The sequence below is a fragment of the Saimiri boliviensis genome, chromosome 16, assembly GCF_048565385.1.
Source record: "Saimiri boliviensis isolate mSaiBol1 chromosome 16, mSaiBol1.pri, whole genome shotgun sequence".
Taxonomy (NCBI): Eukaryota; Metazoa; Chordata; class Mammalia; order Primates; family Cebidae; genus Saimiri; species Saimiri boliviensis.
Window position 1 is genome coordinate 15,638,594 of NC_133464.1, and position 27,877 is coordinate 15,666,470.

The window sequence follows — 27,877 nt, forward strand, 5'->3', positions numbered from 1 at the left end:
CACCGCACCTTGCCTGCAGTGATTTCTGTGCAACACTGGAAACTGACGCAACAATACTCCTAGGCAGAATGAAGCAGTTATTAAGTAAAACATTTAGCTAGCTCCTTAGCTTTTAGAGTTGCTTAAATAGGCAACTACTCAAAATATTAGGTCATAAAAACATAATGCTTGCAAGACTGTAAGTTTGCCCCCCATTCCCCCCCACACCCGCTTATTTATTATGAGACCAGGTGCACCAAGAACATTTATTTGCTTATGTCTTTACTGATGGTTCTGTCAAACTGCAACTCCAGAGTTATGATAAGGTTGCCTCTCATTACAGAAGTGTCAAATTAGCTCTAAGACAGTTTTACTTTTCTTTAAAGATACAGCATGTAAAAAAAGAGTTATGCCAAAAGTCTCTAACACTTGTGCATGTAACTTCTTTGTTACAAAATTCCCAGAAAATGTAAGAGCCACACACATTTCTCCCCTCCAGAAATAGCTTGCATTTATAAACAATATATCATCACTTGCTGACATGCAAGGCCCCTAAATTTGGTATAAAAGCCAAGAAAGAACACGAATTTTCATCTTGCATAGACAGAATGAGGTATTAAAAATGTTTCTCCAGGTCATTTCAAGGAACTGTTCGTTCATGGTACATCTTACAGTTAGTTCTGAGCTCTGGATTTCAGCATCATGTCACAGTAACAGCATTTACTACCAACCTTCCCTATTACCTTGATTCAACTCCAATTACTTCGTTTTTCTGCTTGTAGCAAGGAGGATGTGCCAGTCTGCATCTATCAGAGCACTTAAAGCCTTGCTTTAAGTATATCTTCTGACAATCCCACTAGTATTTAGACGGGAAGGCAGGGGGTTCTTGCTCCCAAAGTGCTTAGCATAGTGCCCAGCAAACCACTAGGTTCTCTCAAAAAACATCTTCTGACCGTATTGTCATCTGAACTTCTGCAGGTGTGCCATGTTTTTAACACGTTTCTTTTCTGCAGGTGTAGTAGCAATCTAAACTGTAGTAGTAATTTAAATAAACAAAACCTACATTGCTCTAGCTGACCAACATCAGTACATGAATTGGCTTTTCAGATGCTACTTAAGAAAGCAGAAAGGGGTTGTCTTGACACATTTTTGACTCCAATTCCCATTTTTTCTCCCACAGGAGTACAGGCTATAAAGCTCCAAATATTACCACACACATAAGAGCCCCTTGCTTTTATCTACTGAAAGCAAGGATTGCACAGGTGAAGTCATTTACTTTGTTGTTCTGCTAGATTCTGAAGCCTCCAGGCTAATTTTGTTGTGCTGCAAACTGAAAATATATGTGAAGGGCTTCTGCTAACAAATAAACCATCTATATGTAATCCATTCTATTTTCTATTCCATTTCAGATTTAGTTTTAATAAAGTAATACGAACCATTTAAAGAAAAAACCTTTAATTTAAAATTCTGATCTATGCATAAAATTCATTTTCATATCACGGTTAAATTTAGTACAAACTATAAAAATGTTAACACTGAAGTTTTCAACAGAAGTCTATTAAGACGCTTTAGAAAAATTAAACAACAGCAAGTCATTTACTGCTATGAGGTTAATACATAAAGAAAAAAACATTCACACATTTTACTGAAATTTTCAGTAAATATCTTTAGCCGTAATACTTATAATTAAAAGTTCAAAAGTTGTGTGTGGCTCTACAGCAATTATACATTGCAATGGAAATACTAAGCCAAATATTTTTGAGCTAATCAGAACAATCCTAGCTTTAAAAAAAAATTGATTGAAATTTGCAAACCTTAAAAAGGACACCAATTGTGAATGGAATAGGTATCATAACTTAGCTTAGAGTGGAAGATGGTAAACACTCGATGCTTAAGTCTGAATTGCACAAGGAAAATATTAGGGGAAAAAACACTTAGCTATTACTGATAGCTATCACTTTAAAAAAATATTAGATCATTCTCATATTAAAAACATGAAATGAATCCAAGACAGACAGTACTGAGTTTTTACACAAGCCTCTTTTGCATTCAATGTTGTTTATTGAGGAGTGAATCAGAGACTACTGCCAGGCATGCCAATGACACTTCACATTCAAGGGCTGGAAGCTGGAAAGCTTCCCAACTGAGTCACTGTATAAGCCTTCCAGGAAAAAGAACCAAAGTGACATCAAATATGCCATCTTCATGCTTGTTTTATGTCATCTTTTTTTTTTTTTTTTTTTCCAACTTTTGGGTCTACTGGTTTGCTGGGTAGTGGCTTCTTTCTACCCTACAGAAAGACTCGCACTCCAATTAACAAAGAACACTGGGTGTAGAGCAATTTGTGTGAACACACACCTACGCTGAGTAACTGTTCTTAAAGCTGTTTTTTAAATTTCCTTATGTCTAACGAGAAAAATTAATTTTATCTCTCCTTCCCCTTCAGGCAGGTGGGTTATACCAATAGAAAAATACTCTTGAATGCTACCGCAGGGCTTCCCAGGAGCACCTTCAGTGGTCTGGTAGAAATCCGTGGAAACTCCGTTCTGCAACACAGCGCTGCTCTTCCTGCTCCTGGCTCTTCAGAAGAATGGCCTACACACAACACTATCGATCTCTTTTGCTCAAAAACAAAACAAAGAAACCTAAACAAAAGGGTAAACGTTTATTTGGAGTTAGTTTTCTGGTGGGTGACATTAAGGCCCTTCACGCAGAGTTCAGGAGCTCCTGAATGGCGGCCTGCTGCTCAGGACTGAGCTGTGCTATGCACTCAGTCCACAGTCCTCCAGAAGTCTAGGGAAAGAAATATTTTCACAGACTTAGACATGGTGAAATGCTCATTCGGAAGGATTTTAATCATCATCATAGGTAGACTGTAATAATGCCAACATACCTTCTCCCTAGGTAGCTTAATTTGATGAATATCATTGTAAAAGCAATTAAAGTTCACTTCATTTACAGTAAGTTTTCTTTATTTTTGCATCGATAAAGCCACACTAAGCAGATAACATCTTAAAGTAACTCATGTACCACACGAATTTAGGAAGTAAAAAATCATTTAAAGTTTTTTGGCGGGTGACAAGTTATTATTAAATCTTGTTTTTTTCCCTTCAGAAAGGCAGAAAAACTACACATAATAAGCTTGTGTGAAGCACCAGCTGGTAGGCTCAAAATGTCCCAAGATGAAGGTTTTAATTCTAATAAATAGTAAGAACACATGGATAGATTACATTAGGTATAATCCACTTAAGGCTTGGAGGCAAGAGACTATAAAAATAAAATTTCCTTAGCTCATTAGATTTCTAGTTTCTTCTCTCAGAGGAATATAAAGGGAAAAAAGGCTTTATCATCCCTTCCCCAATTTAACCAAATCAGCTTACCTGTACTTGGCGGACGACATTGGCCAGACGCTTGGCACAAGGATCTTCGTGTTTAATTGCCTCGTGCATTTCTCCTTCCGCAATTATACTGAATATTTTGGGCAGATTGGTATTGTTTGGGCCAAGAACAATTGGATGATTACTGACAAAACGGAAGAAAACCTTTGTAAGTGAAATTTATAAGGAGAAATACGATTATGTGTTCACTAAAATCAATGGCCTTTTAAATTGAGTAGGAAGAAAACCAGCCAATTTTACATATGAGCTCTTGAGTTTCTTCCTATACGAATTAGAAAAAAAAAAATACTGGGCTTATCTCTTAGGATTGTTTTAAGTTCCAAACAACAGAATGTTCTAAATCCTTTATAAAGAATACGTGATGTATTAAAAAAAAAAAAAAGTACTGTATTACTAAGAATAACAGTTTAACACAAATTTTATTTTGCTACTACAAAATGTTTCTAAAATCTGAAGTTCAAAAGGATTATATAAACATTTCAAGAATAAGCTGGGAGGGGGGAAATGGGGGAGGTGGGGAGGTGGGAAGAGGTAGCATGGGGAGAAATGACAGATACAGGTGAGGGGAAGGAAGGCAGCAAACCACACTGCCATGTGTGTACCTATGCAACAATCTTGCATGTTCTTCACATGTACCCCAAAACCTAAAATGCAATAATAAAATAAAAAAAAAAAAAGAGGTAATACCAAAAAAATAAATAAAATAAAATAAATAAATAAAAAATAAGCTGGGAAATAAACTCAGGCAAGTTTAACAGGAAAAAATCTAACAGTGAATTTAAGAATTCTAGTGTTTGTCACTAAGAGAATTTCAGAGTAGTTGTTTCCAAGGGAGATGATCAAATAGCATGGTTAAAACCTGGTCATTTCAGACGCAGGAGCAGGTAAGATGCGTGGTGTCTGCAGGCTGGTTGTTGCGTTCCTCAATGATGTGCTCCGTGGGACGACTCAAACACATTTTTTACATGAACTTAAACAGACACGAAGACTGTGCCTGTCAGACTACTGCTACAAACTCCAGTGGTTGTAGCCCTTGAATTTATGCATAAACTAAAAACAGTAATTAATAGCAACAGAGCCTAGATCTGACTGATATTTAGGGGGAACTTGGACTTAGAAAAACAGACACCAAACAACATGCCATTAGGCCGGTGTGGGGGCTCATGCCTGTAATCCCAGCACTTTGGGAGGCCAATGTGGGAGGATCTCTTGAGGCCAAGTTTGAGAACTGCCTGAGCAAAACAGGTAAGACCTTGTCACTACCAAAACAAATTTAAAAGTAAATGAATAAAGTGTCTCATCTGTTGAATCTAATTTCACAAAGAATAACTCAAAATTAGACTTTCTTACAAGGGCAATGTTAACTGTGATATGGTTTCTTAATATAATATATAAAGACAGCACTATTATAAGCCTATACAACTGAGGACTGTTCAGAGATCATGTGGTTCAACTTTGAAAGACTGAGGTTAGGCAAGAAAAACCAGGAAGCACTGTGGAGGGGAAGGAAATAAGGTCACAATCTGCTTTCTTACCTTTCAATCAGGTCACACAGATAATTGAAAGTCTGAACAGCTTCTTCTTTATCTTCATGTAGTGGAAGCCAAGACAACCAGTGTGGCAGCACCTCGTCAACGTTTACGCAGTCAGGCTTGAACTTCATGATTTTCCCTACTGCTGAGATGCAGTTCTCGGTAGCATTGACATTTTCTTTGGTCTTAGAATCAGCAGACTGAATAACTCTTACCAGCAGGGGAAGTGCTTCTAAAATAAGCATTAGAAAAAGTTCAGCTAAAACCTCACATTTTCATGCAAATGAACATACATATTTTTGTATTTGGTCCAGATGTTATGGTGAAGAAATATTAACGGAAGTGCTGTCTTCTTGGCTACATCATTACAGAATGGTAACAAAGGGGAGACTGCCTCAGCACAGACAGAAGCACTAGTACTCTACCAACTTAGAGACCCAGAGAGATGAGTAGCCTCCAGATTAACAGTACTCACCACATCACCCGAGGGCTTTAAAAGCTGCCTAACCTAACTATATTCCCCAATAAGTTGTGTGTTTTTTTTTTTTTTTTTTTTTGAGATGGAGTTTCGCTCTTGTTACCCAGGCTGGAGTGCAACGGCACGATCTCGGCTCACCGCAACCTCCACCTCCTGGGTTCAAGCAATTCTCCTGCCTCAGCCTCCTGAGTAGCTGGGATTACAGGCACGTGCCATCATGCCCAGCTAAGTTTTTGTATTTTTTAGTAGAGACGGGGTTTCACCATGTTGACCAGGATGGTCTCGATCTCTCGACCTCGTGATCCACCCGCCTCGGCCTCCCAAAGTGCTGGGATTACAGGCTTGAGCCACTGCGCCAGGCCATTCCCCAATAAGTTTTAAAAGTCTTATGCTGAGGCTGTGGTATATCACCAAAACCCAAAGAGAAATGTACCCTGGGAGGCTGGGGTGGGGAAGTCTTTGATTCTATGAGAATAAATCATCCCTTTGTCATCTAAAATCCTAAATGCTACAAATGAGATGTTTGAAAATAGACTACAGCAGAAATAGGCAAATAATGTTTGGGAGTGTGGTAAACAGAGTAAGTCAGGGATAAACAGGATGTCTGGAATGAAATGCATGTAACCGAATAAACAAAGGTACCTGTACAAAAAGGGCGATAATTATCTCCACCATACTGTGCCATGACTCCCAGGCCATATGCAGCTGCTTGCCTGACTTCTGGGCTGTTATCACATACATATTGGAGCATTGGTCTTAAGAAATATTCTGCATATTTAAATGAGGCTGGACTACAGTGCTCTATGACATCATCAAAGATGCATAATCCCCATTGTCTGTCTGGCCATGGTCTATGTGGACACTACAAAAGAGATGCTCTTTTAAGCTTCAAATACTGGTGTACATAAAGAACGTAAAGAAATATTCACAATAGACTATCTGCTTACATTGATATTCCTGATATAGGCAAAAGAAAAAAAAAAGAAAACACAGTAACAACCACTTCTTGTGACCAACGATATTTCAAATACAAAGATTTGTGTGATATGTTAGCTGGGATTACAGGCACGTGCCACCATGTGTTCACTAACACACAGAAGAACTGACAGTGGCAGCACTGTATATAAATTTACTTTGTAAAAAAAGACAATGGTAATGTTACATTAAAAAAAATCGTAATAATAAAAGCTGCAAAGAACTTATAGCATTTATTCAACAAGCTAAGTCATGTGTGCTTGAATCTTTTAAAAAATGTAATGCACTACTAAATACAATAAAATGCAAAATTGAAAGCCAAAAAGAAAAAATTCCAAACATCTGAGATAGCTGCTAATTTATATTTTTAAAGAACTGCATACACATAGACCATTAAATGATGTGTTGATGTAGGTCCACAAATGGAAACACGTGTATCTACTGCTGTGCTGCAGGGCGTCAGTGGTGCTGAGGCCATGCATGCCAAGGGGCAGAGGACCATGAGAAAGCTCTGTACCTCCTGTTCAATTTGGTTGTGAATCTAAAACTGCTTTAAAATAAGTCCATAAAACATTTAAAAAATCAAATATATGAGATAGGGAAAATATATATGTGTATATATATATGCCCATTATCGACAATCCATGATTGCTGGTAGCATATAACAAAAATAAATTAATTATGTACAGTCCACTAAAAAAGAAGTAATCATTCTGTTTCCTTTTATTAATTTAAGAGGGCACAGATAACCTGATATAATGAAAAAAAAAAAAATCACTTGTATGTCTTTCAGACGTGTTAGAACTGAATTGGCCTATGGGGAACCAAGTTTGAAATCTTCAAACATATAATAAATGAGAAAATATCCAGAGCAATGAAATCAATTTGATAAAATCAAAGATGTACAATGGAAACAATCATTTCTGAGACCCATTTTAACTTCAAGCATTAGATTTTATGCTGCAATGAAAGAATTCCAGGTTAACTATCTAAAACAACTATTAAGAGAGGTAACACTTACAATGAGGTTGACAATTAATGGAAGCAGCTGTTCAAACCACGGTAACACCTTTTCCTTGTAGCTACTGAATATTGAGTGTAAAATATCTGACACTTTGGTCAGAATATAAACATCATTTTCATCCTAAAAAACATACACACACATAAACACACACATCCATATCGATTAAAAAGTATGTTTTTTAATATCAATAGTAACATTTGTAAAAACCTTAAAAAAGCAGAAAATAAATTTTTCATTCCTGTCTTAAGGGCAAATCAAGAATCTGGAGACTGGAATAACCTTCAAGGGTGAGTATCACGTCTCTAATCAAAGGTGTGTAGCAAGAACTGTGCTCACTGCAAAGATTTTCCTTGGAACATACTTAAGATAGATGGGTTGAAAAATTGTCTCTAATTTCTACATTCTGAAACAAAGGAGTTTTTACTATTTTACTTTTTGTTTTCAGCAGAATAAACCTCATTTCAGGGTGGGATGGTGGGGAGTCTGGGGTCTTGTTGTCAGTAGCAACTTAGGCCTACAAGCTTGTGAGCACCTTCGGGAATTGGTACTACCTACAAGTCAGCACTGGCTCACCAAGTGGCCACATATGAGCTTCTGGCCTCTGAACACACAACGAAATAGCCTGACAGTCCTAGGTGGTTTGATGAGAGAACTAAGTAACATGGTGAAAAAGGCCCCAGATTGTCAACAGTGTGACTGTGGGCAATCATTTAACATTGGAATTTTAGGTTATTCATCTTTAAAATAGTGAAAGCACCACAAAATCAAATGGTTGTTGTGAGCAGTATGTAAATGAACTATGCAAACCTCAAGGTGTTTTGACAACTGAGGTATTAAAACCAAATGCACATGGCACGAAAAGACCTATTAGTTTAATTTCAAATTACTTATTCATAAATTAAGAGATGAAATACATCAAATTCCTCTGCTAAAGACTGATAATTACATCAGAATGACAAGTCAAATTAATTAGAAACTGAGGCATTTACAAGTCTTTCTGATGTAAGTGGTCACGTAAATAAGTTCCAAAGGGAATAATTTACCTCATCTTGTAGTGACTCTTCAACCTGTTCATCATAGTCTTCATCTTGTCTTTTAACTAAAACACACCCAAATAAATGTTTTTAAATGATCACCAAAATGGTCAAGGATTATATTCAGAAACAAAAGCATGGATGGAAAACTTACCTTGTCGTAATTCTTGATTTTTAAAATGTTCTTCAAGCTTTGCTTTCAATATACCACCCAGTTCTTCAAAGTGTTCATTATTAAGGCATCCATCTCCCATTACTTCAATGCACTAATGAGGGTGAGGAAAGAAAGCAACCCATAAGATTAGGGGTGTTTAGAGTCCAAAGTTAAACTCCACTAAAAATCTTATGGAAAAATGAACACACTTCCAGTATCCTGGAAGATTAATTACTTACATATGCTTACTGTGCATTTGTTAGAATGACAGCATTTTAGAGAGTGGAGTTAGAAAAAGTATTTTCTTTTAAACATTACTAAGCATACCTAGGACCCAGGCATTATGCTAGGTACTGAGGATTCAAAAATGGAACACACGCACACACACGCGCACACACGCGCGCACACACACACACACACACACACACACGCTCCTAAGGAACACAACTGCTATATCCATACTCGGTACACACAACGTACAAAGAGAACACTGAAGAAAGGGCACTAGAGGTAGAAGAAATAATACAGGCAAAGGTATGGAAGCACGCTTTGGAAAAAGAGAAGAAATTCTAAATTGCAGAAGTGTAAATAAGGCCACATAAAGATGCTAAGAAATTTTAAATCTGAAACCAAGACTGGAGCAAACTAGAGTTGTGCAAAATGGGAGTGACACTGTATAAGAAATGAAGTGGCTCAATGAAGAGCAAGGTAGTGCTGGAGGAAAGGAGAATGAACTGAGAGGAAAGGAGAGGAGACACTGGGAGAAGACCAAGTGAGGCTATTTCAACAGCAGAATAAAGAGATGGGGCAATGAAAAAAAACAAAAACAAAAACACAAACGGGCACAGCGGCTCACGCCCGTAATCCCAGCCCTTTAGGAGGCTGAGGTGGGTGGATCACGAGGTCAGGAGAGAGAGACTATCCTGGCTAACACAGTAAAACCATGTCTCTAGTAAAAATACAAAAAATTAGCTGGGCTTGGTGGCATGCGCCTATAGTCCCAGCTACTCAGAAGGCTGAGGCAGGAGAATCACTTGAACCGGGTAGGCAGAGGTTGCAGGTCACGCCACTGAACTTCGGCGTGGGCAACAGAACAAGACTCCGTCCCAAAACAAAATAAAACAAAAAACAAAAAAACCCACAAATACAAAAAAGAGGGGAACTTAGGCAAACGGAAAGAACAGAAACTGGAGATGAAATTCAAGCTTCTGCAAGTTGGATTATTCAGTACACAATGACAGAAACTATTCAAGACCGAAATACTAGAGTATTCAGTTTCTGCTCTTTTTCCAAAGAATGCATGCTTCATGTTGCTGCCCGTAGCATTGCCTCTACCTATACCGCCCTTCCAGGGTAAATTTACCCTTTTTTAAAGAAACATAATAGTATCAAAATATTAAAATAATATATGTAACATTTTTATTTTTTAAAAAATCATATATCACAGCATATAAAAATTTATCTGGCTTATCCTAACACTTTGGAAGGCCAACGCAGATCACTTTAGGCCAGGAGTTTGAGACCAGCCTGGGCAACACCGTGAAACCCCGTCTCTATTAAAAATACAAAAAGTAGCCACGTATGGTGGTGCACCTCTGTAATCCTAGCTACTTTGAAGGCTGAGGCATGAGAATTGCTTGAACCCAGGAGGCGGAGGTTGCAGTGAGCTGAGATTGCACCACTGCATGCCAGCCTGAGTGACAGAGCAAAACTGTCTCAAAATTCTTTAACTTTCAGCAAGACTAATGAATGAACATACAACCATATATATATTCTTTAAGAGAAAAATATTCACCTTTGCAAAAGAATGCATTATTTCTGAGAGGACATCTGAATCTGGTTCTGTACCAATGGCCTTAATTAGAGCATCACACATAAAATGCCACATCTGTGTGAGATATTCAGGACCACGGACTCTTGCACACTCCAGGAGAAGAGGCATGGATTCTGCCGCTGCCACTCGAACACGTTTCATTGTTAAGGAAATGCAATCACTAAGGAACCTCAAAAGACTGTTAATTATTTTGCTTAAATGTTAAAGGGTTCATGTTCATTGCACTAATAGGAGTACTAGGCAACTGCAGCTATCTAAGAGCTTGTGTTAAATATGAAGCATGTATAAAAACACAAGTCTCCCCTGCCCACAAGACATACCTTCTGTCTCCTCTGTTACATATAACAGTGGCAGGAATTGAGTCCAGCAGCAGTTAAGGGCTGCCTACTGCTCAAATGTAAACCAAAACACAAAAACGACTATGAAAGGACCCATGACCATTAGCAGGCCTCAAGGTGTACCTACCTCAAAACCTTAGGTAGTGCATGTTTCTATTAAATGCAACTGAATCATGTTCCTGAAAAAAACCTACCGAGGACCCTCTTCCTATGCTGGCCTTTTCAGTTTTCAATAAAGACTAAATTGCCTTTCCCTATCTAATGTCATTTATAAAATAAGGTCTTGATTCCTCTTACAAGCAACTCCGCTTTGTCCTCTGGCATCCTGGGAAATAACTGTTTGTTGGGTAAAAGCTGTCTCAGGTAGAGGACGCCACTCCAGGATACGTATGTAAGAGGAATGATGACGAAGGGGCTCTGGAGTCAGATCTGGGTTTGTGTCTGGGCTCTACCACTCTCTTGTGTGTAAAGCCATAAAAATGTACTGGAAAATATTAACTATAACTATCACGATGTTGAGAAGCAAAACACTGGAATACAGATGTGGGTATATCACCTGAGGTCAGGAGTTCGAGACCAGCCTAGCCAACATGGTGAAAGTCTGTCTCTACTTAAAATAAATAAATAAATAAATTAGTTAGGCATGGTGGCACAAACCTGTGATAACAGCTACTCAGGAGGCTGAGGAGGAGAATCATTTACTTGAACTTGGGAGGTGGAGGTTACAGTGAGCCGAGATCGCACCACTGTACTCCAGCCTGGGCGACAGAGTGAGATTCTGTCTCAAAAAAAAAAAAAAAAAAGAATGCAGTGTTTCTCCCCAAAGGTGCTATTCACATTTGAAATGCAGAATTCTCAATGCTACAGAAAGTTGACTATCAGTGGATCTCTAATCTATTAAGACAGGTCTTGCCAGCCAGGCATGGCGGCTCACACCTGTAATCCCAGCACTTTGAGGGGCCAAGGCGGGCAGATCAGAAGGTCAGGAGTTTGATACCTGCCTGGCCAACATCGTGAAATCCCCGTCTCTTTGGTAAATTAGCCGGGCATGGTAGCAGGTGCCTGTAATCCCAGCTACTCAGGAGGCTGAGGCAGAATTGCTTAAACCCAGAAGGCAGAGGTGCAATGAGCCAAGACCGTGCCACTGCACTCCAGCCTGGAAGACAGAGCGAGACTCTGTTTCAAAAAAAAAGATAGGTCTTGCTGGGCACAGTGGCTCACACCTATAATCACAGAACTTTTCAGGGCCAAGGCAGGAGGACTGCTTGAGCCCAGGAGACTATCCTGGGCAACATAGGGTGACCTTGTCTCTACAAAAAAATCGATCTGGGCACAGTGTATGCACCTGGGTCCCAGCTACTTGGGAGATGTGACTTCAGTTAGCCCTGATCACACCACTGCACTCCAGCCCAGGTGACGAGAGTGAGACATCATTTCTTTAAGAAAAAAAAAAAGTTGGCCGGGTGCAGTCGCTCAAGCCTGTAATCCCAGCACTTTGGGAGGCCGAGGTGGGTGGATCACGAGGTTAAGACATCGAGACCATCCTGGTCAACAAGGTGAAACCCCGTCTCTACTAAAAATACAAAAAATTAGCTGGGCATGGTGGCACGTGTCTGTAATCCCAGCTACTCAGGAGACTGAGGCAGGAGAATTGCTTGAACCCAGAGGGCGGAGGTTGCGGTGAGCCGAGATTGCGCCATTGCACTCCAGCCTGGGTAACAAGAGCGAAACTCCATCTCAAGAAAAAAAAAAAAGAAAAAAGAAAAAAAAAGTCTTATTTTCTTAATGTTTACTAAAAGATATTTGGAGAAAGTAGCAACTATACATAACTGTAGTCATTTGCTAACTAAATATTAATCCTTAAAATCCTTAGGAGGGCCACAGAAAGCTGACAAACAAGAGGATAGATAACATTTTGTTTTTCATGTTTTGGCGCAGGTAGAAACTAAGGCACATGCAGAGAAGCGAGTTTATCATCTCAAAGTGCAGTCAGTGAAAATACAAACTATCATGGTGATGTCTACTTCAGTGAACACCGTCTAATACTTGAAGAAACTGTAAGTTTACTAAATCTACATAGACACGGTTTGTGTTAAAAAGTTGTAGGATATCATCATGGAAATAAAATTTCAGTAAAGGGACCATCAGTTTGACAACCTGCTCGGTGTACTCCACAAAGCCTTCCTTTAACTCCTTAGCATAGCAAACCTGCAACCAAAGTGTTGGGAAGAAATAAAGATTCATGTTAGTTTTCAAGCATTAATATTAACAAACAGCAAAATCACAAGGACCACATGAGGTTGTATTTTGACTAGAACTACATTTAAAGTTGCATGTAGGACTGTCAAATTAGTCTTCCAACTAAAAAGAATTTTAAAAGACAGGTCATAAAATGACTGTTGTATTGGCGAGTGACAAAAAGAAAAGGAAATTATTGTCATATATATAGTCATCCAAAGGCTGGAATCATTCACATTTTTAATTTCTTGTGTATAGGAGAATTCACCAAGTTTCAGCAATACATCAAACAAAATATGTAACTTAACTGAGGAAAAATCATTCAAAAAGATATTTAAAAAAACCTGAAAGCATCAGTTAATTGTAGCATTTACTTTGTAAATCTGTGGCAAACAGACTTCTGTTAAGTTGTATTTTTAAACAATCATTTCAACAGTAAAACAAAAAAAAGTGTAGTCTTTTAAACAATTTTTTCATTCTCTTCCACTACATCAGAAGATTAGATAATTTTGCTTAAAGATGTTATTAGTTGTATCTGCTCTCCAGATGACAGGGGGAAAAAAACCTCACAAAAATCCAAATGTTTATAGATACTAATCACTGAAGATGACAATCATAAAAACGCTTTTAAATGAATTACAACACAGTAATATAAATACAAAATAAAATTTAAGCAACTTTTATTTAGGTTTACTTAACTGCTAAATTTGTAATATACCATAATTTCTAAAGTGTAACTTTAAAAATAGGTATTATCCTTCACTTTAAAACACATGCTCATAAAGAAAACAAACAGAAAACCAGGAACTCAACACATGTACACACACCACAAACACCATAAGGGATAACTGAACGTTTCAATTTTCCTGCCATATCTATTTTTTTTACACAATTGAAATCATACCAGTTTTGTTTTACACTAAATAGCATGAACATACTTCTGTTCATTTGTTTAAAAAATATTCCGTGGCCACCTACTACAGACTAAGCACAAAAAAAATAAAAAAATAAAAAATAAATAAATCTTTCCCTCTTGTAGCTTATATTCTCAACTCTTTGTAATGGCTGTGTATTATTCCAGGGCACAGTAATTTATCATTTACCTTCCCACTAACAGGAATTTAGGTTATTCACTGTTTTTTGCTATTTAAAACAACACTGATAAGGTTTATCCACACGATTTCTTTAAAATGGAAAGAACATTTTACTTTTTAAGGAACATATTCCTGGCTCTCCAAAATAACTTCTTTAGCAGCTATTAAAAGCCCTCGTATGAAATGTATGTAAGATAAAAAAGTTTAGCAAAAATAGTGCTCTCTTACCAACATCTGGCAAGCAGTTGATTTTTCTTCTAATCCTGCAGTTTTAATACCAAAGCTTTGCTGATCTCCAAGGTTCACAAATTCCCAGCCATCATCATCACTCATATTCTCCATGTCTTGGGCTATTAACAGAGGAGAAAACAAATGCATAAGAAATATAATAACAGAGAGAACTGTTATAACCAGTATGTCCTTCTAAAGACACCTACTATCTAAAAGGGCTACTTCAGGCTTAATTGAAGCTGTCTTCATTAAAGGCCCCATAACCACTGGAAGGTATTGCTGAAATTCTTTTCCAAGGATTTTGCACATTCTGGCCCATGCTGAGATCATGTAAGAGATCTGGAGAAAAAATTTAAAATTAAAATAGATTAAAAAAATGGGTAACTATGATAAAGAAAGCCATTTCCTTATTTCACAGAAACAATGTTTTACTGATATGTTCATGGTACTTTAAGCAATAAGAGCATTTTTAAAGGTTATGTACTTAAAAGGTTCAGAAGCTATAATGAAATCCCTGTGAACTCGCCCTGCACTGGGATATGGACAGCAGGTGAGGCAAAAAAAAAAAAAGACCAGAACATTGTGTATTTCTTTCTACTTTCAGTAAGTAATTATAGTCTTCTTTCTTAGCATATGAATCACTTAAATGAAACTAATCACCTAAACCAAACTAAACATTTCACCAACTTCCAGTCACAATTTTTTTGAAGACAGAAACGTATTTTATCTGACTCTGCATCCCTATTGCCTGCCACTCTATTCATTAAACATTTATTAAAACCCAAGAAACAAAATATGCTATAAGTGGCTGAGTATATTTAAGACACCTCTTCTCCTATTACTGTGTTTACACAGACTTCATCATCTGCAAATTACCTAGAGAATCTGGTTCCATTCACCATCCCTGCAAGCTAGAAAGTGACTCTTATCCCCTAGTATCTGTCATCCACGTACTTATTTATCTATTGAGCATGCACAGACACATGCCCCACCTCTTAATGATTCTGTATGTAAAAGTCAAGTCCACCCACTCTACAGACAGGTACTGGGTGTTTCTCACATGCCAGGCATTAAACTATATGCTGGCTGATACAAAGGTGAGCAACACACCTTGTCCTTACCATCCCTCCCTACAGCTTACAGTCTCCTCAGCCTTCCCACTATCAGCAGTCAGCTAAGTATCCCTCCTGCCTTCTGTCTCTACACATACAAACATATACGTATATTTGCATGTCATTTTGCAAAGAAAGCCAACAACAAAACATGCTTTCTTTGCAAAATGGTATGCTTTCCTATTCAAACTATGAGAAACTATTACAATGTGGCTATGTAAAGTCAAAATTTAATTCGACAATTATTTGAGTGCCTAACATATAACATATAATATGTTAGGCGTTGGAAATACCCGGTACCATCAAGATTATGGTAAACATTTATGATGTTACTGTAACACAAAGTTGGAAGTGCCCATCACTGACACTGAACAGGGTGAGAACTGTGAGCAGGGATTAGCTGGGTGTGTATGCCTATGTGTGCATGTGCATGTGCATGTGTGTTGGGAGGCAGGGGTTCCTCCCAAATACAAAGACATTTCTGTCTTTGTATTTTCATCTGCAGAGAGAGATAAGCAGTGTGTTCTGAGATTCTTGGGTTCTGTGTTTTCTGCCAGGGAAGGGAAGTCATGCAGCCTTCAAAGGGCTAGGAGACACCTAAAATGGAGATGTCTATTACATGATTGGACAAATTAATCAATTCTGAAGATCTGAAAGTTGCAAGCATATAAAGGAAACTGGAAGCCATGACTGTGAGTGACACTATTCCACCGGAGTGAGAAGGTAAGAGCGCCTTGGACAGAACCCACAAACACCAAAACTTGAGTGAGAGTCAAGAGAAAGCAAGAGCAACCTACAACAGACTGAGGAAAAGGGCTTGAGAAACAGAAGGAAAATAAAGAGAAGAGTGTCTCTGCCAGTAGGGGTTGATAGTATGTCAAGAAACCTATTGCTCATTTTGTTTTAAATATATTGAACCTTGTGTCTCATGAGCAGATCAAGCCAAATGTATTAAGACCACTTACCTGAGGATCATCATCTTCCATATCATTGAAGTCTGTCTGGGTCTTTAACAATAGTTGCATCACATCTGAGGCATCCTGCATGAACTAGAGGAAAACAGATAAGAATCACATTTGTTGATACCCAATTCTACTTCTTGCGTAACTAGCAAAGCATTGCCAAGAAATCGACTACATTGCCCACATAGGTCATAACCTCCACAGATAAAACTATCATATTGGAAAATTCTCATCTATATTGCGACAGATTTAGTGCACTTTCTAGAAAAATATATTTTCCACCGAAGGGCAGTGAGCTGCAGTTAAAGGTATTTCTAATGCCATCAGGTGTTAGTCTACGGCTTATGTATTTCAAGCAGTAAAACTGAATTCAAATTGAGAAAGAAAATTTTGGATTGTTTATAGAATTCACTGCAAAAAATTTTATCTATGATTTTCAATTAACTCTTCGAAGTTCTAGTAATCTCCATTGTATAGACAGGCGGCGTTTTTTTTTTTTTTTTTTTTTTTTTTTTGAGACGGAGTTTTGCTCTTGTTACCCAGGCTGGAGTGCAATGGAGCGATCTTGGCTCACTGGAGTGCAATGGCGCGATCTCGGCTCACTGCAACCTCCGCCTCCTGGGTTCAGGCAATTCTCCTGCCTCAGCCTCCTGAGTAGCTGGGATTATAGGCACGCGCCACCATGCCCAGCTAATTTTTTGTATTTTTAGTAGAGACGGGGTTTCGCCATGTTGAACAGGATGGTCTCGATCTCTTGACCTCGTGATCCACCTGCCTCGGCCTCCCAAAGTGCTGGGATTACAGGCTTGAGCCACTGCGCCCGGCCCGACAGGTGGCATTTTAAAGAGACTTCAAAAGCCAGATATACAGAGTATGGGACATAAAAATATTTTATTAGTATAAAACATACCAATGTTTTAGTGGTCAGTGTCTCACAGAAACCAGTTTCAAATATAAATTAATACAGATAATGGTTTTGAAGAAGACAAGACAGAGAGGTTCCATATTGATAGTTCTGAGGGTCAGAACATGAGGGTTCAGTGACAGAGAAACTTCTTTTGCATTAGTTTAAACAATTCTGAGATGTTGGCTGAGAAACACACTGGCCAGTGGTCCTTTGTAATTATTTTCTGAAGATATGTATGCACGGATTTCTCTCTTAGGACACTTGATGCATTTTAGATTAATAAGAAAGCAACTGACATGTTTCCAAGCATATATTAAAGGGAACTGAACACGGATACTGAACTCCACACACCTTCCATGAAATACACTGTGTGTGGTGGGGAAAAGGGGGGATATCAAGAGCACAGCTGAGCTAAAAAGAAACCTTAATATTGACAATGAACAGACAGGTGGGGTGCAGTGGCTCACACCTGAGAGCAGATTGTTTGAGGTCAGGAGTTCAAGGCTAGCCTGGCCAACATAGTGAAACCCAGTCTCTACTAAAAATACAAAAATCAGCCGGGAGTGGGGGCAGGCGCCTGTAGTCCTAGCTACTTGGAAGGCTGACCCAGGAGAATTGCTTGAACTCGGGAGGCGGAGGTTGCAGTGAGCTGAGATCCTGCCACTGCACTCTAGAGCCTGGGCGACAGAGTGAGACTCCAAATCAAAAAGAAGAAGAAAAAAAAGATGAAGGCGGGAATTAATCTGTATACAAAACAGGAGCAACATAAAAGGAGCATGATAAAAACAAACAAACAAACAAACAAAAAAAACCAAGCATTCAGAAACTGGTTTATCAGAAGGAAAAAAAATCCCTCTAGTACCTTCAATGCCTCAACAGTCAAGTTACATACAGTAAATTTAAAATAATAGAAATCACTTACTTTTTCCTTCCCGACAGCCAGACCAATGAGGCTAATGCACTCAATAGTTTTTCCTCTCAGAAGTCTCAGTTCTTTTTGAACGGCATTCTCAACGATGTGCTTCAGGGATGGCATAAATAAATCATAGTAGGGGACAAATTTTTCTTCTGCAGTATCTGCAACTGATGCAATGGATGTCACGACTTGTTCCAAAACTAACTTGGTGCCTTTCTGAATCAGCTAGAAAAAAGACACACAAATTGCTTCAAAGAAAAACTTAAATTTACAGTTTACTACAGTATTTAAATTTACAATTTACTACTCCCTTCAAGTTCTTGAATGCTTTTCTGAAACAGCAGAATGAGACCACATCTCCAGAAGCAGAGAATGCAGGTTTTAGAGGAAATTTCTATAAAAAGAATCTGTGTTGAACTATTTATGTGGGATTTTTTTCTCTCTTCTGTTAGCACAGCACCCCTTACTCATTACTGTCTTATCACAAAGCACAGCTAGTTCTTTTATTTATTTGTTTACTTATTTGGAGATGGAGTTTCACTCCTGTTGCCCAGGCTGGAGTATAACAGCGCGATCTCAGCGTACTGCAATGTCCGCCTCTGGGTTCAAGTGACTCTCCTGCCTCAGCCTCCCAAGTAGCTGCGATTACAGGCATGCGCCACCAAACCTGGCTAATTTTGTATTTTCAGGAGAAACGGAGTTTCTCTTGTTAGTCAGGCTGGTCTCAAACTCCTGACCTGAGGTGATCTGCTTGCCTCAGCCTCCCAAAGTGCTGGGATTACAGGTGTGAGCCACTGTGTCTGGCCCGTCACAGCTAGCTCTTGAGTACAAATACGAACCCATTATTTTTGGGTTCATCAACTTCAATGACTACACTTCATACTCATTTTTCTTCACTGATTTCCTCTACTTACGATTATTATTTTGTGCTATGTTATAAAGAAAATCCCCTCTTTGGCCCCTTCCTTTATCTTCTTCTAACTCACCCTCCCCAGAAGATACCACCAAGGAACCTTGCTGCCTTTCTTCTGCATCTGTCTTGCTGAAACAGATGAGTGACCTTTTTCTCTGCACCAAAGATCTGCTGTTCTCTTACCCAGCTGGTTACAAATGCTTACTACCTATTTGTGCTGGGCCTGCCCTGTCACCAGCAATATTTTAAGTAATTCTTCTGTGATCTCAGCACTTTAGGAGGCTGAAGCAGGCGGATCACCTAAGGTCAGGAGATCAAGACCAGCCTAGTCAACAGGGTGACACCCTGTCTCTACTAAAAAAAACCAAAAAACAAAAAACCCATATACATAAATTAGCTGGGCGTGGTGGCACTCAGAAGGCTGAGGCAGGAGAATTGCTTGAACCGGGGAGGCAGAGGTTGCTGTGAGCCAAGATTGTGCCACTGCACTTCAGTTGGGGTAACAAGAGCGAGACTGTCTCAAAAACAACAACAGGCTGGGCATGATAGCTCACATCTGTAATGCCAGCACTTTGGGAGGCTGAGGCAGGTACCTCACTTGAGGTCAGGAGTACAAGAACAGCCTGGCCAACATGGTGAAACCCTGTCTCTACTCAAAATACAAAAATTAGCTGGGTGTGGTGGTGCACGCTTGTAATCCCAGCTACTCAGGAGGCTGAGGCAGGAGAATGGCTTTAACCCGGGAGGCAGAGGTTGCAGTGAGCTGAGACTGTGCCACTGCATTCCAGCCTGGGTGAGACTCTCTCTCTCTGTGTATATATATGTAAAATAAAATAATTCTTGACTCATAAGAACCTGACCCAGTTACTACTCCAGATTTTCAAAATCCCCCACATCAACTACAACCACAATCTCAGCAGTTCTTCACCTTGTGTTACACACTCAACCATGTCTTGAGGAAGTTGTCTTACATCCTGCTTTTGCATCTCAACCTCTGCTCCATGTTACGCTGCTGGCCTCAGAGCAATGTCTTTCCTCCTCCACTAGGCTATCTTCTCTTTGTATAACTCTTGCTCATGAACACTGTCCTCCTACCATCCATCCCAACCACTCCTCCACTTATCTTTAAAAACTCACACAGTGCCCCACGGCGGGAAGGGAGGGGGTACACAGGGACTTTCATACCGCAGCCATCCACCCAAACCTGTAAGTCACGTTGGATCCATCAGTTACTGACTTAACCACCAACCTATCTGCCTTCAACTTGGGTCCATCTTGGTCTGCCTTCAGGCACATGTTTCCCTTATCATATTCTTAGTCTGCTGTCAAGTGATACAGAGCACTTAAGCCTTTGTTTATAAGTCCTCTCTTTGGCTTCTGAGATACTGCATTTCTTGTTTGTCTTGCTCTCTAGACAATCACCAGTGCTACACAAACTATGGTTTGTTAACTATTTGCTACCAGTTCATATTTATAGGAATTGAGAGCATTAGAAACTTTTATAGCATTTTGAGAGGTTTATATCTTTTATTTTCTATGCCTTCTATTCATTTCACTTTTATAGTAATAATCCATTTTCACTGCATTTGACAATAAACGGGGCTAAAATCCTTGCTTTCACATCTACATCTCTCTTGCGCTGTGCTGGTCTAATATCATTCAAATGTTTCAAGGCTGCATCCCTTACTTAAGCTGTAACTGTAATCATTTTTACTTGGATATTAAAAAATGATGTTGTTTTTGTATTCTACAACTTCTGTATTTCTGTCAACCTGGTTAGAATAGTAAACATTTTTTACTTTCTTTTTTTTGGAAACAGAATTTTGCTCGTTACCGAGGCTGGTGTGCAGTGGTGCCATCTTGGCTCACCGCAACCTCTGCCTCCCAGGTTCAAAGCATTCTCCTGTCTCAGCCTCCCAAGTAGCTGGAATTACAGGTGTGCACTACTATGCTAGGCTAATTTGGTATTTTTAGGAGAGATGGAGTTTCACCCTATTGGCCAGGCTGGTCTTGAACTCCTGACCTCAGGGGATCTGCCCACCTCAGCCTCCGAAAGTGGTGGGATTACAGGTGTGAGCGATGGTGCTTGGCCCTTTCAACTTTTAAAATTCAAACTGCCAGAAACAAACTCTTAATACTTCCCATGAAATGTCTTTTGGAACCTCCTCTTCCACTATTACCATATAAGCTCCCTGGACGACGACAGTATGATGGTTTTGCCTTAAATCTTCTCCCTTTTATGTATGCCTCTCCACAATGCTACTACACTAATTTCCCATCATATAATCATTTCCCACTGCATTTAAGGATACAGAATGGTTTTTCACATTTCACACAAATCAGAGTTCAAAAACTTCTCTCTTATCTTCAGGGTGATCTATACACTGATTTTACCTGACCTTTACCTGTTATCGTTCCCAATTCCAATTACCAGCCCAAATTTTGGTCAAATCTGAATTTTTCTACTTACCATTCCATAACTCAGAATATCCTCAGTTTTTTAAACTTTATATTCTTTATGGTCATGCTGCAAGTCCTTCTTTCTCCAGTTCTTACCCATCAAAATCAACCCAAATTAATTTACAAACAGAAGGTTGCCTACAGATCTTAAAACTTACCTCCTGAAGCTTAAGTACCATAATGGAATGCAGATGTTTCACCAAATTATCTAAGTATGGAATAAGCAGTGACTTGGGACAGTCTTCAGTAAAGTTAATGAGGGCAGCAGCTGCATGGGCCTGCACCCGTTGATTGCCTTGGTCTTCCATGGTCTGCAGCAAAGCTGCAATCACCTGTGAAATGAAACAAAATAAGCATGTATGCTGAAACGTCCACCCTCTTCCTAAAGTCTGATTTGAGTGTTTGAGGACTTGTTACTTACCTTCTCATGAAATTTCTTTTGGAAACCAGGTGCAAAATCTGTAGCCATCTGTCCCACAGCATTACAGGCTGCATACCTTACTCTTGGATGCTGGAAGATGTTCCCTTTCGTTAGTAAAAGCAGTAAGGTTTCCACATGAAGCTACACTAATAATTTGGAATCAAGTATTTACTGGTACTTACAGGATCCTGAAGAAAAAGTAAAACAAAATTTACTATCTCATTTAGAATTCCTTCCATTTGCTGGTGGCATCCTTCACCAATGGCAGATAAGGCCATCAATCCTGCATGCCGGTATTTCCAGTCAGCTACAGAAAAAAATTACAGATGGAATGCAATTAGACACTATAAACATCATTCTGGTAGGGAGAGATGTAAAAAAGTTCTTATTTGGAAAAAGGAACAAAATTTTTTTTTTTGGAAAGGGCATATATATATATATATATATATATAATATGATAACATTTGCATATTTACTATTAGAAAAATGCACAGAGCCAGGCGCGGTGGCTCATGCCTGCAATCCCAACACTTTGGGAGGCCGAGAGGGGTGGATCATGAAGTCAGGAGTTCAAGAGCAGCCTGTCCAAGATGGTGAAACCCTATTTCTACCAGAAATACAAAAATTAGCTGAGTGTGTTGGCGGGTGCCTGTAATCCCAGCTACTCGGGAGGCTGAGGCAGGAGAATCTTTTTAACCCATGCAGCAGAGGTTGCAGTGAGCCAAGATGATATGACCGCATTCCAGCCTGGGCAACAGAGCAAGACTCTGTCTCAAAAAAAAAAAAAAAAAAAAAAAGAAAGAATGCACAGAAAAAGTGCTTGACTAGACTACTTGATTCTAAAAGTATGTATCGGGCCAGGCGCAGTGGCTCATGTCTGTAATTCCTGCATTTTGGGAGGCCAAGGAGAACAGATCACTTAAAATCAGGAGTTCAAGACCAGCCTGGCCAATATGGGAAAACCTTGTCTCTACTAAATAATACAAAAATTAGCTGGTGCGGTGGCAAGCTTAGGAGCTACTCGGAAGGCTAAGGCAGAAGTTGCAGTGAGCCAAGACTGCACCACTGAACTCTAGCCTGGGCAACAGAGCGAAACTTGGTCTCAAAAAAAAAAAAAAATTAGCTAGTCATGGTGGCATGCGCCTGTAGTCCCAGCTACAGTACTCAAGAGGCTGAGACACAAATTGCTTGAACCTGGGAGGTGGGGGTTACAGTGAGCTGAGATCATGCCACTGCACTTCAGCTCTGTGTGACAAAGCAAGACTCCATCTCAAAAAAAAAGCAAAAACAAAGATCCTATATCAATGGTTTGACCCTCCTGTCTGCTTTTTAAATCTACCCTATAAAAAATTCACATAAGCCAGAATTTCTGTAGAAGAGTGTTTACATTAGTATTATTTGCAATCAATAAAAACAATTAGCACAGAATGGGGATTGTGAAATGTATGTGGCTATTTTAAAAAATGAGGTAGACTGTTATGTGGTAATATGATAAACTATTGAGCAAAAGCTTAAAAATATGGTATGTCCATATTGTACATTCACTTTAAAAAGCCCCTCCATATAAGCATAAATGAGGTCAGACAAAGTCTCAGAGAGCTGTTAACAGTGGTTATCTGTGAATATGAATTTAAAAACTTGCAACTTGGCCGGGTTCAGTGGCTCACATCTGTAATCACAGCACTTTGGGAGGCTGAGGCAGGCAGATCACTTGAGGTCAGAGGTTTGAGACCAGCCTGGCCAACATAGCGAAACCCTGTCTCTACTAAAAACACAAAAATTAGGACAGGTGCAATGGCTCATGCCTGTAATCCCAGCACTTTGGGAAGCTGAGGTGGGTGAATGACTTGAGGTCAGGAGTTCGAGACCAGCCTGGCCAACATAGCGAAACCCGGTCTCTACTAAAAATATAAAAATTAGCCGGGTGTGGTGGCACATGCCTATAATCCCAGCAACACAGGAGGAATGTATAAATCTGGCAGGAGAATCTCTTGAACACAGGGGGTGGAGACTTCAGTGAGCTGAGATTGTGCCACTGCACTCCTGTGTGGGCAACAGAGTGAAACTCCGTTTAAAAAAAAAAAAAAACAACCAAAAACCAAAACAAAACAAAGTGGTTTCTCTTCTGGTAACATTAGAATTATTCTTTTAAAAAGAAAAGATACCGGGTAAAGGAAGATTAGCGTGTTTGAATCACAAACACATTCAAATAATAATGTCATTTTCAAATTCAGACCTAAACAGTTTTGGCTAGGAAGTAAATCTGTACATTTTCTTTGGGATTGACAATTAATTTTATCAGTAAAATAAATGAATTGAGTTAAATATGGATGATAAAAACACAAAGATTAAGTTTTAACAGTCTAAACCTATCTTAGAATTTAAGATTCACTATTGTAGCATTTGAAGAACATAGCTTACGATTTTGAAGCATCTGCATAATGTGTTCCTTGATCATCGGCAGAACAAGCTTTCCACCAAGTCCACAAGCCATTCGGTCTAGAGCACTCTCACCTGCAACTGCATTGCTAAACACAGAAAGAAAATTACATATTCAATGTATATGAAATACAAAAGAAACAGTATACTGTACAGACATACTTCTAACCGCATTAGTATTAAACTAGGACTGAGAAAGAATTCAAGCTGTCTTTAAATATGGAATTGAAATTAGGGGTTAAAAACCCTATACCAGGCGTCCCCAAACTTTTGACACAGGGGGCCAGTTCACTGTCCCTCAGACCATTGGAGGGCCGCCACATATTGTGCTCCTCTCACTGACCACAAATCAAAGAGGTGCCCCTTCCTGAAGTGCGGCGGGGGGCCGGATAAATGGCCTCAGGGGGCGGCAGTTTGGGGACGCCTGCCCTATACCTTAAAAAAAAAAGTAGGCCGGGCGCGGTGGCTCAAGCCTGTAATCCCAGCACTTTGGGAGGCCGAGGCGGGTGGATCACAAGGTCAAGAGATCGAGACCATCTTGGTCAACATGGTGAAACCCCATCTCTACTAAAAATACAAAAAAAACAGCTGGGCATGGTGGTGCGTGCCTGTAATCCCAGCTACTCAGGAGGCTGAGGCAGGAGAATTGCCTGAACCCAGGAGGCGGAGGTTGCGGTGAGCCGAGATGGCGCCATTGCACTCCAGCCTGGGTAACAAGAGCGAAAACTCCGTCTCAAAAAAAAAAAAAAAAAAAAAAAAAAAGTAAATATGATCCACCATAGTTTAGAAAGTCATGTTATTTTGAAAAATTTTCAAGATCACCTCTACCCCCAACTAGCTCAAAATGGTTTTCAGAAACAGCTCTGACATTTTCAAGACTCCCATAAAAGCAGTGTTTAAAGAGCCTTGTGTATTTCATTTCCTAGAAATACAGTCTTCAAACTTATCAATGAACAGAACATAGAAAACTGAAAAGGTGCAGAAAATGTTTAATTTTCCCCACTGTGAGCCAATTCACCTTTAAAGGGGTACAAACTACACTGCCAAAAACTATGCGTGGTTATGTGAAACTCAATTCTATTGTTTTCTCTGAAAACTGAAGAGATGGGGGCATAAATGCATTTGCACTTAGGCTTGGAACTACAATATCAGTAGTGAATTTCACGTACATTATCTTTACTGTGTAAACAGACAATATAAAAATAAAGCTATAATTTACCCTCAGAAAAGGTTTTTAGACTTAAAAAACACATCTTGAAAATGTATTTATGCCCTGTTTACTCACAGATTAGAAAATCTTATTCATCCAGTCTAGAAAACATCGTTTCTTAAACTGAGTAACTTCGAGAGCAACTTACAGGGCAAATTAAAGGACAGGTAGCAGCACATTACAGTAACAGACCCAGAAAGGAAATCTGACCTAGCCCTGGTCTTCTCTTCAGCTATATCAGGTGATTTCCCGTGAAAGACTACTTTCATAAAACAGTATTAAAGACAGAAATCAGTCATTTTTAACAATGGGATTAAGTCTCAAAAATGTAGTTTTTTACTGACTCCAAGCCTTTTGGGGGAATAATTTCAGCTCTTTTTTTTGACACGGAGTCTCACTCATCACCCAGGCTGGAGTGCAATGGCACAGTCTCAACTAGCTGACTGCAACCTCCACCTCCCAGGCTCAAGGGATTCTCCCGCCTCAGCCTCCTGAGTAGCTGGAATTACAGGTGTTTGCCACCATGCCAGGCTAATTTTTTTATTTTTAGTAGAGAAGGGGATTCACCATGTTGGTCAGGCTGGTCTCAAACTCCTGACCTCATGTGATCCACCCGCCTTGGCCTCCCAAAGTGCTGGGATTACAGGCATCAGCCACTGTGCCTGGCCAATTTCAGCTCTTTTTAAGAAAAGATGGTACCAGAATGCATTGGGAAGAATGAAAGAAATGGTAAATAACCCCAGTCCATTAACTGGCCACATAACCTCAGATAAATCACTCAATCTTCAGTCTCCATTTCTGAATCTGTAATATACCTCTGGGACTACTAATAAAGTTGATTAAAATAACATAGCTCTGAGGTGTTACGTTTCACATACATGTAAGGGACCATCACTACCACTTCATAGTGAATATAGATTTTGGTTGACTTTTTCTGTATTCATGGGACTTCCTAAGCTGAAATAAATAAGTACAATAGTAATTCCACTGTTACTGTCACCCAGCGTGACTCTGATCTTGTCACCACTGGATCTTTTCTAATCTAAAGTTAAATTGCTTTTTACTAGGAAAATATGATGTATATTGCAGGGAATTTTGTTGAAACAATTATCCTAAGTGAAGTCTCTGCATTTAACAGTATCACAATAAAGCTTCTTTATATATATTTTAAAAGAGAAGTTACCAGTTTTGAAAATAATTTAAAGTAAGACAGTTAAAAACATAGCTACTTTATTTGCTATATTTCATGTCACACTTTTTAAAAAAAAGACAAGCCTCCTTGTTTGTTTTTGTAGTTATCTTTCCATTCCTGATTACACACTTGTTAAAGTACGTTTTATGAACTTCCAAGAAACATACATTTTATTAATATAAATTATACACGAAAACTAAAGAAAATACTATTTAGAAAGTGTGATACAGCAATGCATACAACAGCAAGGCAGAGGGCCCCATATTCCAGGCTTGAAAGTTTACCTTCAGGTTACAGGGTGCAATGGTGAAGACGGGCCTTGGAGCCCTAGGGCTCTCACTGCCACCCTGGACACTAGGTTTGATTACCTGTCAAAATCATCATCTTCCAGTTCATCTGCATTTGCCCAGTCCTCATCTTCTTCCAAATCAACCATCATTGCTAACATCTGAGGAACTAAAGTAAACAATTATTTCATACCTGAAGACTGTGACTTCATTTTATCTGTATCACTATTTATAAACAAGAATTTTAAGATTTATTTTGCCTCTAAGAGAGCAAGACAAAACAATTACTTGTCTGTGCCCTTGAAATCTGGTTAAATTTTAACCGTCTGTCATATTTGCTTATATTTTTTCTTTAAAAAGTAACATTCATAAGTCAAACCCTCCTATCAAATTCCCAAATCCGTTTACATTCTCCCCCCTCATCCGAGGTAAGAAGCATTATCACAAAACAAATGATTCATTCCTCAGTTTTTTTCTACATTCGAACCGATTTCTGTATCTCTATACAAAATTACAGTACTATTTTAAGATTTTTTTTTTTAAAGACGGTGTCTTGCTGTCACCCAGGCTGGAGTGCAGTACAGTGGTGTGATCGTGGCTCACTGCAACCACTGCCTCCCAGGTTCAAGTGATTCTCCTGCTGAACCTCCTCAAGACTTCATTTTCTGTATAATGAATGGTATAATATATGTATCTTGGCAATCTGCTTTTTTTCAACACATACAGATTTCAATTTAATTATTTCATAG

General features: G+C 39.1%; 1 protein-coding gene across 2 annotated transcripts in view; it reads right to left on the reverse strand.

Annotated features, from left to right (window-relative positions):
- Window positions 1–231: 231 nt before the first annotated feature.
- IPO5 (importin 5) overlaps window positions 232–27,877 on the reverse strand; it is a 70,014-nt gene continuing 42,368 nt past the window's right edge. For both annotated transcript variants that reach the window (XM_074387524.1, XM_039473116.2), the window contains 18 exons: window positions 27,210–27,297; window positions 24,422–24,528; window positions 22,183–22,307; window positions 22,001–22,090; window positions 21,738–21,911; window positions 18,213–18,431; window positions 16,387–16,470; window positions 14,516–14,648; window positions 14,307–14,428; window positions 12,858–12,954; window positions 10,370–10,542; window positions 8,575–8,686; window positions 8,430–8,485; window positions 7,384–7,506; window positions 6,030–6,249; window positions 4,913–5,141; window positions 3,360–3,501; window positions 232–2,772 (listed from right to left, as the gene is read on the reverse strand). In XM_074387524.1, coding sequence (XP_074243625.1) covers window positions 2,686–2,772; window positions 3,360–3,501; window positions 4,913–5,141; window positions 6,030–6,249; window positions 7,384–7,506; window positions 8,430–8,485; window positions 8,575–8,686; window positions 10,370–10,542; window positions 12,858–12,954; window positions 14,307–14,428; window positions 14,516–14,648; window positions 16,387–16,470; window positions 18,213–18,431; window positions 21,738–21,911; window positions 22,001–22,090; window positions 22,183–22,307; window positions 24,422–24,528; window positions 27,210–27,297 — 2,381 coding nt within the window. In that variant the 3' untranslated portion in view covers window positions 232–2,685. The remainder of the gene's footprint in view (window positions 2,773–3,359; window positions 3,502–4,912; window positions 5,142–6,029; window positions 6,250–7,383; window positions 7,507–8,429; window positions 8,486–8,574; window positions 8,687–10,369; window positions 10,543–12,857; window positions 12,955–14,306; window positions 14,429–14,515; window positions 14,649–16,386; window positions 16,471–18,212; window positions 18,432–21,737; window positions 21,912–22,000; window positions 22,091–22,182; window positions 22,308–24,421; window positions 24,529–27,209; window positions 27,298–27,877) is intronic.